The 14453-nt window shown below is 46.5% G+C and overlaps 1 protein-coding gene across 1 annotated transcript in view; it reads left to right on the forward strand.

Moving 5' to 3' along the window:
- itga9 (integrin, alpha 9) overlaps positions 1-14453 on the forward strand; it is a 936771-nt gene that overhangs the window by 649304 nt on the left and 273014 nt on the right. The window contains exon 19 of the mRNA XM_072467362.1: positions 12942-13028. Coding sequence (XP_072323463.1) covers positions 12942-13028 — 87 coding nt within the window. The remainder of the gene's footprint in view (positions 1-12941; positions 13029-14453) is intronic.

Here is a 14453-nt window from a genome sequence, read left to right on the forward strand (position 1 = left end):
GGCGGGCACAATAGCATCATTTAAGATGCATCTAGACAGATATATGAACGGGCGGTGAACAGAGTGAAGTAGATGCTTGGAAAATAGGTGACAGGTTTAGATAAAGGATCTGGATCGGCGCAGGCTGGGAGGGCAGAAGGGCCTGTTCCTGTGCTGTAATTTTCTTTGTTCTTTGTTTTTTGTTATTCACTTTTGTTACATAGGAAACATGGAAGCCAACTTGTGCACTGCAAGGCTCTACAAACAGCAATGAGATAAATGACCAGATCGTCTGTTTTAATGATGTTGGATGCTGGACCAATACTTTACAGTCCACGAGAAGAACCCCATTGCTCTTTATCAAATAATCCCGTGGAATCTATTATGTCTACTCATACAAATCTTAGCTTCTGGTCTCATCCAAAAGACTGCACCTCTGACACAACAGCACGCCTTCGGTATTGCACTGTTGCAGCTCAGATTATGCAGTGAAACCTCTTGTATGGGGCTTGACCACACACTCGTCTGACTGAAAAACAAGAGTGTTACGACTAAGTCAATGCTGGCACTTCAACAGAAATATAAAACCATTTTAAGCTGCCTCCTAGAGAATCAAAAAGTTATGCTTTGGTCTGTTACTGTGGATAGCAAGTCTTACTTGTCAATCAGTCATGTCGGGAAAACAAGGCATCCCCCCCAACAGTGATAAAAAAGGAATATCTGTTGTCTCAATGGAGAACGAGACAGTCTGCTCATATACCCCTTTCTGATACGGCTTAATTACTTTCTGATAGAAAAGATTAAAATGGGTAGATACCATCTGGTACTCATAGATAAAGACTGATACTTTGTCAGTGACTAAATCTGTTCATTATAGTCTCTAAGTTGCTCACCATTTAGCATTAGATGCATTTAGTCTGTCTGTGGAACCTTTCACCTGTGCAGAGAGTGAGGGTAAGAATGGGTGAGGGAAGTATTTTAATGCCTTACAGGGACACTACCTCACTGCTGATCTGTATAATTCCAAAGGCAACAATGGGCACAGCTCGGACTTTTCAAATCATTGTGTAATGCCCAATTGGAAGGACTTCCGGTAACAGTATCCACATTTTAGAAAAACACTTGGAAGGAACAAAGGAGAAATGTCTTTTAATGTTGCCTTATGTTTAGCCATACTAATATTATACAACATACCAAATTCCTTATGGATCTGTAATTCATATTTTTTATAGCAATTGCAATATGCTTAACTTTCTACTGTATAAGCAATGACGTTTCTTCCCCAAATAACCAAAGCTTTTGTTTCGAGTAAAGGAAAGGGAATGGAGCACTGACATTTCCTGTGCAGGAACAGCCATTACAACAAGTTTTTAAATGGTGCTAAACGAAACACAGCAGTTCTATATAATGTTTGGAGTTTAATCTTCACTCATTGTAGACTGAAAAAAAATCAAATAAAAAAATGCTACCTTTAGGACTGACCATTCATAAACTTGTAGATGGAAGTGTTGTTAGCATAATGAGAAGAGAGGGCAGACAGACAGCATTTACCTCTGAGATCATGGAATATGCAAGAAAATGAACAGCCAGTACCAAGGCAGAGGTCATGTCTTAAAAGCTGTTGCAAGCTGAATTTAAATGGGTTGCAGTAAAAGCAGTGAGGAAGGGAGAACATTTGGAGAATTCTACTCCTTGAGATGTGTTCTTATTGAGCCTTTAATGCTGTCATTTCAGCTAATCAAGTTGCTGCACTGAATTGTATGAAGCCTCTTTTACTTGTGGCACGTTTTCCACATGTGGGTGTTAAGCCAAGCGTTCCGACATCAAGCAGTCACAGCTGTTTCCATTATCAGTGCTCACTGATCAACTTTCTCTGAGAGCTAATAACAGGCATCACTGAAACATCTGGAGCCAGATTTTTGTGACACAGGAAGACTGCGGCCCATTTTTGCTGGCAGGGGGACGGGGGTGGGAACCCCGAACTCAGCAGGACCATTTGAACATAGTGTTGAGTTCAAACAGACTCCATTTCTGCTGTTGCAGGAGCCTTAGACTGCAATATGGGAGTCATGAATTGATGGAGTAGCTGTAACTGCTCATGAAGGGCATAACGAACTGTTTCAGTATCATGATATGAGGTTTGTTTCAATCCCCCATTCTTTAAACATGAAAAAAGTGTCTGAAGCTGTCAGTGAGAGTTAATAAATTATCTTATCTTCTGCTGGATTCCTTTTATTGACAAGCCATCTGCCGTAGGTTAGAAAAAAATCATTACCGTCTGGTCGAGCAATTTCATAAAATCATAGAATTTAAAGTGCACAAGGAGGCCATTCGGCCCATCGAGCCTGCACCGGCCCTCGGAAAGATCACCCAACTCAAGCCCACGCCTCCACCCTACCCCGTAACCCCACCTAACCTTTTGTTTGGGCACTAATGTCAATTTATCATGGCCAATCCACCTAACCTACACATCTTTGGACTGTGGGAGGAAACTGGAGCACTCGGAGGAAACCCACGCAGACAAGGGGAGGACGTGCAGACTTCGCACAGACTGTGGCCCAAGCCAGGAATCGAACCTGGGACCCTGGAGCTGTGAAGCGACAGTGCTAACCACTGCCACCCTATAATAGAGGTTTTGTTGATATTTCCACAAGGACTGTTATTATGCCATTATGAATGCTTGACTGAGTTTCAAAAGTTAAATTATCTAACTGGTGTTCTGAGTTCACAGTCCTGAGGCAGCACCTTACAAATCCATGACCACTACCATCTGGAAGGTCAAGAGCAGCAGATACCTGGGAACCACACCATCTGGAGGGTTCCCTCCAAGTCACTCTGCACTCTGACTTAGAAATATAGCGCCGTTCCTCCACTGTTCTTGGGTCAAAATGCTCGAACTCCCTCTTTAACAGCACTGTGGATGTACCTACACCTCAGGGCTGCAGTGGTTCAAGAAGGCAGATCACCACCACCTTCTGAAGGGCAACTAGGGGTGGGCAATATATGCTGGCCTAACCAGTGACATCCACTTCCCATAAATGAACACACAAACGTTTGATTGACCCTCCAAATGGGCTATGAAAGGATTAGCTGTCTTTGAAAAGTGGCCTAGATAGAAGTTGGTTTGTTTTTATTAACCACCTGAGGAGATTTAGAAACTTTGAATGGGTTTTTTGTGTGGCATTTTTACTACCTGGTGTGTGAATGAGAGCTGTATTAGATTGTTAGAAGGCTCCTGATGACTGTGACTCAGTCTGGAGGTGGCATGAGTTAGGCTGGAGGTGGTATGAGGAGCCATGGCGGTATGTGAGTGTGTGAGGGCTAAAGGGTTTAACTATCTAAAACAACTGAAAGTCCCAGAGAATAGAGCAAGGCCGGCCCCCATCTCAGCACTTGCCTGTCCTCATGGTCACCTATCATCTGTCTCCGAGGCTGGTGGGCCTGATTCAATCCTACCCCAACCTTTCCAGATCGAAAACTGAATATAAAGAGCCCTATGAACTGAGGGATATCTGCCAAGTCAAGAAAGTTCCCTGCCTCAGTAATAAATCTGGCCACCGTGCTTAGTGACATTTCATTGGGTCTGTTTATGCTTTTCAGCTATAGAAATAGAAAGGGATGTGGAGGTGAAGAGAGATTATCCCCCAAGATATCTTAATAAATAAACAAACTGTGAAATGAGATGTGAAGATCTACAGATAAGGAATGTTTGCAGTCAAACCCCAATGGGTGCATGAATCAATAGATCTTAGCTGGTCCCCAATTGGGAGAGGGAAGGGACAACGTTTGACCTCAGCTGCCTTTGGATAGAGTGAGGAAAGAACAGATTTCTACTTTGAATTACAGGCAAGAAATCTCTGCTGACAGGCAGTCTTGAAGATAGATTTCGCTGTCTCGCTGGAATCACCAGATTTGCTAAAAAATGATCCCGCCCACAATGGGCGGGATTTACATCACATTAGATCTCGCTAGGCATTGGGAGCCATATAGATCCCAGGAGCGGGATCGCTTGGTTTTTATCGGCCATGCTGTGCCGCCTCGAGCTGCTTTTCGGGCGCAGCGTGACCTTTGAACCGCGACCTATATGGTGAAAATAGGACCTTCGTTAAACATGCTGATCGGATCAGACAATGTCATCAGGACACGATCTGTAATTATAGATGGAGGCCTGAACAGAGGAGTAATGGTAGCTTCCTTCACAGGCCTGACTTGAATCATAGGAATTTTAAGTCTTATTATTTTATTTTCGGTTTCTGAGCCAGGAGGGACAGGAGTACTCCATACGGTTCAAATCAAACCGTAAGCATCTCTTGACCTGGATTACGTCACCCCACCTTCCTCCCTCCAACCCGCCCCCCCCCCCCCCCCACAGACAATACCACTGCACCTTTAATACAGTCTGAGAAATGTCATCTTCCCATAGTAATTAAGAATGGGCCATATGGAGTGGGTCGGTGAGACTGCAGGAGCAGAAAACAGACAATTGTGAATCGACCCTCCATTAATTAACCTGCCTGATTTTCAATTTGTTTGGAAATGGAAATGAAATCAGGAGGCTAGAAAATGATCAGCTGATCCACAACCACCCATTTGCCACAGTAGCTGAAAGTTAAACTCAGCCGCCAAATTGGCTGGCTATTCTCTGCTCCCACCACAGAGTCAGTGCATTACCCTTCTGAGATACATGTACAGCACAGACCAGCTGGCTAGCTACTTTATTGAGCCAACGTTTATAGGAAAAATGCTTTTCCCTTTGTTGCAAAATAGCATTGCAGTGCATTTGTAGCAATGTCTTGCTTTGAGCAGAGGAGCCTGTGCTTCTAAGTGTTAGTTCCACTTTTGATGCTGTTTAAAAATTCCCAGGCAGAAGGGGTCATACCAGCAGACAAGCAGCTGGTCACTATCATCAATCTGCTTTAAAACTGTTTACATTTCAGACCCGCTAAATCCTCTCTCAGCCATATCCAAGGCATAGAACATTTGGTTGAGCAATAGGCAGTATCACCGTTTGTTAACATTGTAAACTACCAAAGAAATAAAGTAACTTGAATTAAGATAGCACCTTTCACATCAATGGGATATCACAAAGTGGTTCGCAGTCACTGAATTCCTTTGTGAAAAGTTGTCATTGTTATTATGTAGGCAAACTCAGCAAACAATTTCAACAGGGCAGAATTTCACAACCACAGACCAGATGAATGAGTTAATTTGTTTCTCCTGTTGTGAGTTGAGGCATAAACGTTGGCCAGGACACCAAGAAAACTGTGCTGTTGTTCCTTGAACAGTGTCATGGGATCTTTTACAACTGCGTGAGCAGAGAAGTAGGAGCTTGGCGTAACGACTTGTCCGCAAACACAGCCATTTGGACAAGGGTGAACCAGTGGATGTTCTATATCTGGACCGTCAAAAGGCTTTTCACCAGGTCCCACACAAGAGAGTAAGCAAAATTAAAGTTCATGGTATTGGGGGTAATGTATTGACATGGATAGAGAACTGGTTGGCAGACAGGAAGCAGAGAGTGGAAATAAACGGGTCCTTTTCAGAGTGGCAGGCAGTGACTAGTGGGGTACCAGCAGGATTCAGTGCTGGGACCCCAGCAGTTCACAATATACACTAATGATTTGGATGAAGGAATTGCATGCAATATCTCCAAATTTGCAGATAACACTACACTGGGTGGCAGTGTGTGCTGTGAGGAGGACGCAAAGAGGCTGCAGCGTGACTTGGACAGGTTGGCTGAGTGGGCAAATACTATGCAAATGCAATATAATGTGGGTAAATGTGAAGTTATCCACTATGGTGGCACAGGGCAGAATATTATCTGAATGATGGCAGTTTAGGAAAAGGGGAAGTGCAACGAGACCTGGGTGTGATGGTGGAACAGTCGCTGAAGGTTGGCATGCAGGTACAGCAGGTGGTGAGGAAAGCTAATGGCATGCTGGCCTTCATAGCGAGAGGATTTGAGTATAGGAGTAGGGATGTCTTGCTGCAGTTATACAGGGCCTTGGTGAGGCCACACCTTGAGTATTGTGCGCAGTTTTGGCCTCCTAGTTTGAGGAAAAACATTTTTGCTACTGAGGGTGTCCAGCGAAGGTTCACCAGACTAATTCCCGGGATGGCTCGACTGACGTGAAGAAAGACTGGATTCACTGGGCTTGTACTCACTATAGTTTCGAAGATTGAGAGGGGATCTAATAGAAACACACAAAACCCTATTGGGACTGGACAGGCTAGATGCTGGAAGAATGTTCCCGAAGTTGGGGAAGTCCAGAACTATGGGTCACAGCGTAAGAATAAGGGGTAAGCCATTCAGGATTGAGATGAGAAAGAACTTCTTCTCTCAGAGAGTTGTAAAGTTGTGGAATTCTCGACCACAGAAAGCTGTTGGGGGACTTCCGGGTGCGGCGATGACCAGCTGAGTCGCACGTTTCGGCAGCTCCCGGTGGAACGGACTTTTGGGCTCTTAATAAGAGCCCCAACGGCAATTTTAACGGCTAAAAGTACTGTGCGGTGAACCAGAAGGGAATCCCCCCTGGATACGGATGAAAAAAGGAGAGGAAGGTGTCCGGATTGCGGTGGATCCTTTAGAGCAGCGGCAAGGAAGGCAAGCAAAAACCAAGATGGCGACGGAAGGTGGCAGTTTAACATGGGGCCCTGAACAACACAAGTTTTTGAAACGCTGCGTGGAAGAACTCAAAAAGGAAATGAAGAAGGAGCTGTTGGCCCCGATATTACAGGCGATCGAAGGGCTAAAGGAGGAGCAAAAGACCCAGGAGCGGGAGCTTAGGGTCGTGAAGACAAAGGCTGCCGAGAATGAGGACGACATACAGGGCCTGGTGGTGAAGACGGAGATGCACGAGGCACACCATAAACGATGTGTGGAAAGGCTGGAGGCGCTGGAGAACAACGCGAGGAGGAACAACCTAAGGATTCTTGGTCTTCCTGAAGGTGCGGAGGGAGCGGACGTTGGGGCATATGTGAGCACGATGCTGCACTAGTTAATGGGAGCGGAGGCCCCGGCGGCTCCGCTGGAGGTGGAGGGAGCATACCGAGTGATGGCGCGAGGACCGAGAGCAGGAGAAATTCCTAGAGCCATAGTGGTGAGATTCCTCCGTTTTAAGGATAGAGAGATGGTCCTTAGATGGGCAAAGAAAACTCGGAGCAGTAAGTGGGAGAACGCGGTGATCCGCGTATACCAAGACTGGAGTGCGGAGGTGGCGAGAAGGAGGGCGAGCTTTAATCGGGCCAAGGCGGTGCTTCACAAAAAGAAGATAAAATTCGGAATGCTGCAACCGGCAAGACTGTGGGTCACATATCAAGGGAGGCACCACTACTTTGAGACGGCGGATGAGGCGTGGACTTTTATCGTGGAAGAAAAATTGGAATGAGCGGGTTATTAAAAAAAGAACGTTTGAAACAAAGTGGTGGGGCGAGTATGGGGGGCGAAGAGGGGGGTAAAAAGGGGGGAAAGAGGAGTTTTATGTTATTAATCCAGCGATGTGGTAACTTTTCTCTCTTCCACAGGAGGTGGTGGGGGGAGGAAAGGAGGTGGAAGAGATGGGGCGTTGGCCATTGGGGGCGGGGCCAAGGGGGAAGCGCGGGCTTTGTTCCCACGCTATGATAATCATGGCGGGAATAGGGAAGCAGGAAGGAGGGGGCGTCGCACGGTGCGAGCCGAGGTCACGGGGGGAAGCCGAGGTCGGCCAGAGTTTGCTGACTTCTGGGAGCAACATGGGGGGTGTAACTACGCTAGTGGGGGTCCTAGCGGGGTGGGAGGGGGGAATTATTGGGCTGCTGCTGCTGGGGAGAGGGGGGAGCTGGTATGGGGTGGGATGGGCGGGGGGGCACCGCCTGGGGGGGACACAGCTGCGTGGGAACCGGGTGAGGAGCTGGAAAAAGGGGATGGCTAATCGACAAGGGGGGGGGTAAAAATCCCCCCAACACGGCTGATCACGTGGAACGTGAGAGGGCTGAACGGGCCGATAAAGAGGGCACGGGTACTCGCACACCTTAAGAAACTTAAGGCAGACGTGGTTATGTTACAGGAAACGCACTTGAAACTGATAGACCAGGTGAGACTACGCAAAGGTTGGGTGGGGCAGGTGTTCCCTTCGGGGCTAGATGCGAAAAACAGGGGGGTGGCTATATTAGTGGGGAAGCGGGTAATGTTTGAGGCAAAGACTATAGTGGCGGATAGCGGGGGCAGATACGTGATGGTGAGTGGCAAACTACAGGGGTAGACGGTGGTTTTGGTAAACGAATATGCCCCGAACTGGGATGATGCCAATTTTATGAGCGTATGCTAGGACGCATCCCGGACCTAGAGGTGGGAAAGTTGGTAATGGGGGGAGATTTCAATACGGTGTTGGAACCAGGGCTGGACAGGTCGAGGTCCAGGACTGGAAGGAGGCCGGCAGCAGCCAAGGTGCTTAAAGATTTTATGGAGCAGATGGGAGGAGTAGACCCGTGGAGATTTAGCAGACCTAGGAGTAAGGAGTTTTCATTTTTCTCCTATGTCCACAAAGTCTATTCGCGAATAGACTTTTTTGTTTTGGGAAGGGCGTTGATCCCGAAGGCGAGGGGAACGGAGTATACGGCTAGAGCCATTTCAGATCACGCTCCACATTGGGTGGACTTGGAGATAGGGGAGGAAACAGAAGGGCGCCCACCCTGGAGAATGGACATGGGACTAATGGCAGATGAGGGGGGGGTGTCTAAGGGTGAGGGGGTGCATTGAAAAGTACTTGGAACTCAATGATAATGGGGAGGTCTGGGAGGCGCTGAAGGCAGTGGTTAGAGGGGAGCTGATATCAATAAGGGCACATAAAGGAAAGCAGGAGAGTAGGGAACGGGAGCGGTTGCTGCAAGAACTTCTGAGGGTGGACAGGCAATATGCGGAGGCACCGGAGGAGGGACTGTACAGGGAAAGGCAAAGGCTACACGTAGAATTTGACTTGCTGACAACGGGTACTGCAGAGGCACAGTGGAGGAAGGCACAGGGTGTACAGTATGAATATGGGGAGAAGGCGAGCAGGTTGCTGGCCCACCAATTAAGGAAAAGGGGAGCAGTGAGGGAAATAGGGGGAGTGAGGGATGAGGAAGGAGAGATGGAGCGGGGAGCGGAGAGAGTGAATGGAGTGTTCAAGGCATTTTATAAAAAATTATACGAAGCTCAACCCCCGGATGGGAGGGAGAGAATGATGGGCTTTCTGGACCGGTTGGAATTTCCCAAGGTGGAGGAGCAGGAAAGGGTGGGACTGGGAGCACAGATTGAAATAGAGGAAGTAGTGAAAGGAATTAGGAGCATGCAGGCGGGGAAGGCTCCGGGACCGGATGGATTCCCAGTTGAATTTTACAGGAAATATGTGGACTTGCTCGCCCCGCTACTGATGAGGACCTTTAATGAGGCAAAGGAAAGGGGACAGCTGCCCCCGACTCTGTCTGAGGCAACGATATCGCTTCTCCTGAAGAAGGAAAAGGACCCGCTGCAATGCGGGTCCTATAGACCTATTTCCCTCCTAAATGTAGACGCTAAGATTCTGGCCAAGGTAATGGCAATGAGGATAGAGGATTGTGTCCCGAGGGTGGTCCATGAGGACCAAACTGGGTTTGTGAAGGGGAGACAGCTGAATACGAATATACGGAGGCTGCCAGGGGTAATGATGATGCCCCCACCAGAGGGGGAAGCGGAGATAGTGGTGGCGATGGATGCCGAGAAAGCATTTGATAGAGTGGAGTGGGATTATTTGTGGGAGGTGCTGAGGAGATTTGGTTTTGGAGATGAGTATGTTGGATGTGTGCAGCTGTTGTATAGGGCCCCAGTGGCGAGTGTGGTCACGAATGGACGGGGATCTGCATACTTTCGGCTCCATAGAGGGACAAGGCAGGGATGCCCTCTGTCCCCATTATTGTTTGCACTGGCGATTGAGCCCCTGGCAATAGCATTGAGGGGTTCCAGGAAGTGGAGGGGAGTACTTAGAGGAGGAGAAGAACACCGGGTATCTCTGTATGCGGATGATTTGTTGTTATATGTAGCGGACCCGGCGGAGGGGATGCCAGAGATAATGCGGACACTTTGGGAGTTTGGAGAATTCTCAGGATATAAACTGAACATGGGGAAAAGTGAGTTGTTTGTGGTGCATCCAGGGGAGCAGAGCAGAGAAATAGAGGACTTTCCGCTGAGGAAGGTAACAAGGGACTTTCGGTACTTGGGGATCCAGATAGCCAAGAATTGGGGTACATTGCATAGGTTAAATTTAACGCGATTGGTGGAACAAATGGAGGAGGACTTCAAGAGATGGGACATGGTATCCCTGTCACTGGCAGGGAGGGTGCAGGCGGTTAAAATGGTAGTCCTCCCGAGATTCCTCTGTGTTTCAGTGCCTCCCGATGGTGATCATGAAGGCTTTTTTCAAAAGGATCGAAAAGAGTATCATGACTTTTGTGTGGGCCGGGAAGACCCCGAGAGTGAGGAAGGGATTCTTACAGCGTAGTAGGGATAGGGGGGGGGGCTGGCACTACCGAGCCTAAGTTAGTACTACTGGGCCGCCAATATCTCAATGATGAGTAAGTGGATGGGAGAAGAGGAGGGAGCGGCGTGGAAGAGATTGGAGAGGGCGTCATGTAGGGGGCTAGCCTACAAGCTATGGTGACGGCCCCATTGCCGTTCTCACCGAAGAAATACACCACCAGCCCGGTGGTGGTGGCGACTTTGAAAATTTGGGGACAGTGGAGACGGCATAGGGGAAAGACGGGAGCCTTGGTGGGGTCCCCGATAAGAAATAACCATAGGTTTGCCCCGGGGAGAATGGATGGGGGATTTGGAATATGGCAAAGAGCAGGAGTAACGCAACTGAAAGATCTGTCTGTGGATGGGAAGTTCGCAAGTCTGGGAGCGCTGACCGAGAAATATGGGTTGCCCCAAGGGAATGCATTCCGATATATGCAACTGAGGGCTTTTGCGAGGCAACAGGTGAGGGAATTCCCGCAGCTCCCGACACATGAGGTGCAGGACAGAGTGATCTCAAAGACATGGGTGGGGGACGGTAAGGTGTCAGATATATATAGGGAAATGAGGGACGAGGGGGAGATTATGGTAGATGAGCTGAAAGGGAAATGGGAAGAAGAGCTGGGGGAGGAGATTGAGGAGGGGCTGTGGGCGGATGCCCTAAGTAGGGTAAACTCATCGTCCTCATGTGCCAGGCTAAGCCTGATTCAATTTAAGGTGTTACACAGGGTGCATATGACTGGAGCACGGCTCAGTAAATTTTTCGGGGTAGAGGATAGGTGTGCGAGATGCTCGAGAAGCCCAGCGAATCACACCCGCATGTTCTGGTCATGCCCGGCACTACAGGGGTTCTGGGTGGGGGTGGCAAAGGTGGTGGGGGTCCAGGTCGAACCAAGCTGGGGGTTGGCTATATTTGGGGTTGCACAAGAGCCGGGAGTGCAGGAGGCGAGAGAGGCCGATGTTTTGGCCTTTGCGTCCCTAGTAGCCCGGCGCAGGATACTGTTGATGTGGAAGGAAGCCAAGCCCCCGGGGGTGGAGACCTGGATAAATGACATGGCAGGGTTTATAAAGCTGGAACGGATTAAGTTCGACCTAAGGCTCAAGGGTTCACCAGGCGGTGGCAACCGTTCGTCGAATACCTCACATAACGATAGAGGGAATGGAAAAGAAGAAGGCAGCAGCAGCAGCCCAGGGGGTGGGGGGGGGGGTGGGGGTGGGGGAGGAACCAGAAGGACTCTCAGGGTTGTTAATATATATGTATAATATGTATAGGTCGTTGCTATAAATAATTGTATATTGGACTGTTAAATCATATTTTTGGAGAGTGTTTATCTGAGACAAGGCAGTTGCCATTTAGTTTTAGTTTTAGTTTTCGTTTTTGTTATATATTATTTATTCTTTGTTTATAAAACAGGTCATTGTTATTTATACTGTTATATTATTGTGTAAAGGATACACAATGTACTGTCATGGTTGACCAAACATTTTCAATAAAATATTTATAAAAAAAAAAGAAAGCTTTTGGGGCCAATTTGTTGGATATATTCAAGAGGGAGCTGGACATGGCCCTTGTGGCTAAAGGGATCAAAGAGAATGGCGAGAAAGCGAGAGTGGCATACTGAATTTGCATGATCAGCCACGATCATATTGAATGGTGGTGCAGGCTCGAAGGGTCGAATGGCCTACTCCTGCACCTATTTCCTACATATCCATGTTTCTATCTCTGACAATGCAGTACACCGTTAGTATTTCACTTGATGGTCAAGTTTAGATTATCTGTTCAAGTACTGGAATGTGCTTTGAACCTACAAACCTCTGATGTAGAGGTAAAATAGTACCAAGTGTGAGGAAATAAAAGAATTGGCCTGAAATATTAACTCTGTTAGCCCCAGCTGCTGTACATTTCTAGCATTTTAGGTTATTTTAACTTTACACATCAACGCCTAACTCTGTCCCATGTGATTCAGTTGCTGCCCTCTCTGTGATTGGTCTTGGATTTCAACTTACTTTGCCCGTCTGCCTTGGTGATGCCAGTGAGCTTCCTGCCAGCATTAGCACCCATTCCATTTATTAGAAATTACAATTGTTGCTGAAGCAAACAGAGCTGCCTGATGAGGTGTAAAGCAGAAAGGAGTTCAGCTTCTCAGTGATCTCGGTTCTATGGGAATGTATAAAAACATTCACTGATGAGACTGCAGGATTAACAGATATTCTGAGAACTGGACTGACGTATTGTCCCGAATGTTTTTACCTAAATTGCAAAGATTTGTTTTTAAAGTTAGAATGTAATGAATTCATATACATTTCCTTTTAGTCCTTTAATTACTGTTCAATTTATCCAGGAATTAAATAACTGCTGAAGAGAGAGTTGGTGTTCCGTAACTTTTATTGACTATTGTTTGGAACTCGGTTTCCAGTAATGATTGGTAATTTCTTACCCTGCCCATCATTTCAGGAAGAAAAGGGCACTTCCTGTGAACTGATGGAGTTGGACTTCCTGAAATGCAGCGTGGGATTTCCTTTCATGAGGTCGCAGTCCAAGGTAGAGTGCTGAGTCTATTATATTTACACCAGATGGTACAGTAACAGCCTGTTCTGATTAATTTCTCTAAAGCTTTGACTGGCTAGTCATTGTCCCTGTGCATTGATTTCCTTTGCCTTCACAATGCTGACAGCACAGCTCCACTTTAAACAGGTTAACCCTGTGCTGGACTCTTCTTTTTTTTGTCCTTTCTTTTCAATCACAGAACATTTCTGTTTTGGTTGTTCCAATTTAATTTGTCCTCTGGGACTCTCTTAGACACCAAGGTCATAGTCTGTCTTTCTGCAGGAGGTTTGCTTTGTTAGGTAAGAGAGGTCCAGTGGCTTATTGTGAATTTCTTGCTGGTACATTTCTCCCTCCCAACCTGACTATCCTCCAGAAATTAAGACATTTGCTAGTCTGGCTTCGCTGAGATATGACGGAAGCATATTCATTAAAAACATACGTGAACATGGAATGAGTACAAATCACTTGATCCATGAAAACTGCAGATTTATTAATACTCTGAGGGAATGCGCTGCAACACATTTCCCTAATTCTCTCAAAATTCCACATAATTTGTCTACACTTTTCCCTCATTCCTGCTTTCCACTAATAATATTTTCCTGCGCTCAGTGGCATTCACCTTCTATTAGGGAAGCTAACTCTGGATGCCAATCAAGACTCCGATTTGAATTCCTGTCTCAAGAGATAAGATTCCAGGCACGATCATGATACTTTGATTTAACTTTTAAATGATTTGTCCCTTTAATTAATACATTAGAATTCAACATTTAATCAGAAGCCCTTATTTACTAACAGTGGTGACTTCTAATACAAGTTAGCTCAGCTTTCAACAAAATGCAGCAATTTAGTACAGGATGAAACGCCTAAATGTGTTGTTTGATTCATAAGGCTGTGTTGATTTATATTTATTAAGGAGATAAACATTATATTTGATTCACAAGGCTGCCTGATGAGGTGTAAGTATTATTACTTATTTTTGCATGCATTATATTAAGTTTCTTTTTAAAAAGTTAAGTTCAGATGAAATAGAAATAAATGCATTAATGATGTAATTTTTTCTGGGTGAAAGTCTGGGACAAAAATCAATGTTGTTTTAAAAAAAAACTGAGCAAGAAATCTTTTACAGCATCCCAAAGCACTTTGCCCGTGACGTTTACTGGGATAGGGTTTTCGAGTAGTGGGGAGAAAACCCAGAAATTCACAAATGCTGTGAAGATTTAACTCCACTGCATGCACGTTTTTTTGAACAAATCCCCACATGGAATCCTGCCTGATTGACAAGTCCAGCTGGCTGTCGGGTGGGTAATGCTCTAGAAGAGGCCAGTAACATATTAGCTACAATGTCATTGAGGCTATCATTGAATCATAGAATCCCTACAGTGCAGAAAGAAGGCTGTCCACCATGTGTAAGTACAAGGA

The sequence above is a fragment of the Scyliorhinus torazame genome, chromosome 11 (assembly GCF_047496885.1).
Source record: "Scyliorhinus torazame isolate Kashiwa2021f chromosome 11, sScyTor2.1, whole genome shotgun sequence".
NCBI classification, from domain to species: Eukaryota; Metazoa; Chordata; class Chondrichthyes; order Carcharhiniformes; family Scyliorhinidae; genus Scyliorhinus; species Scyliorhinus torazame.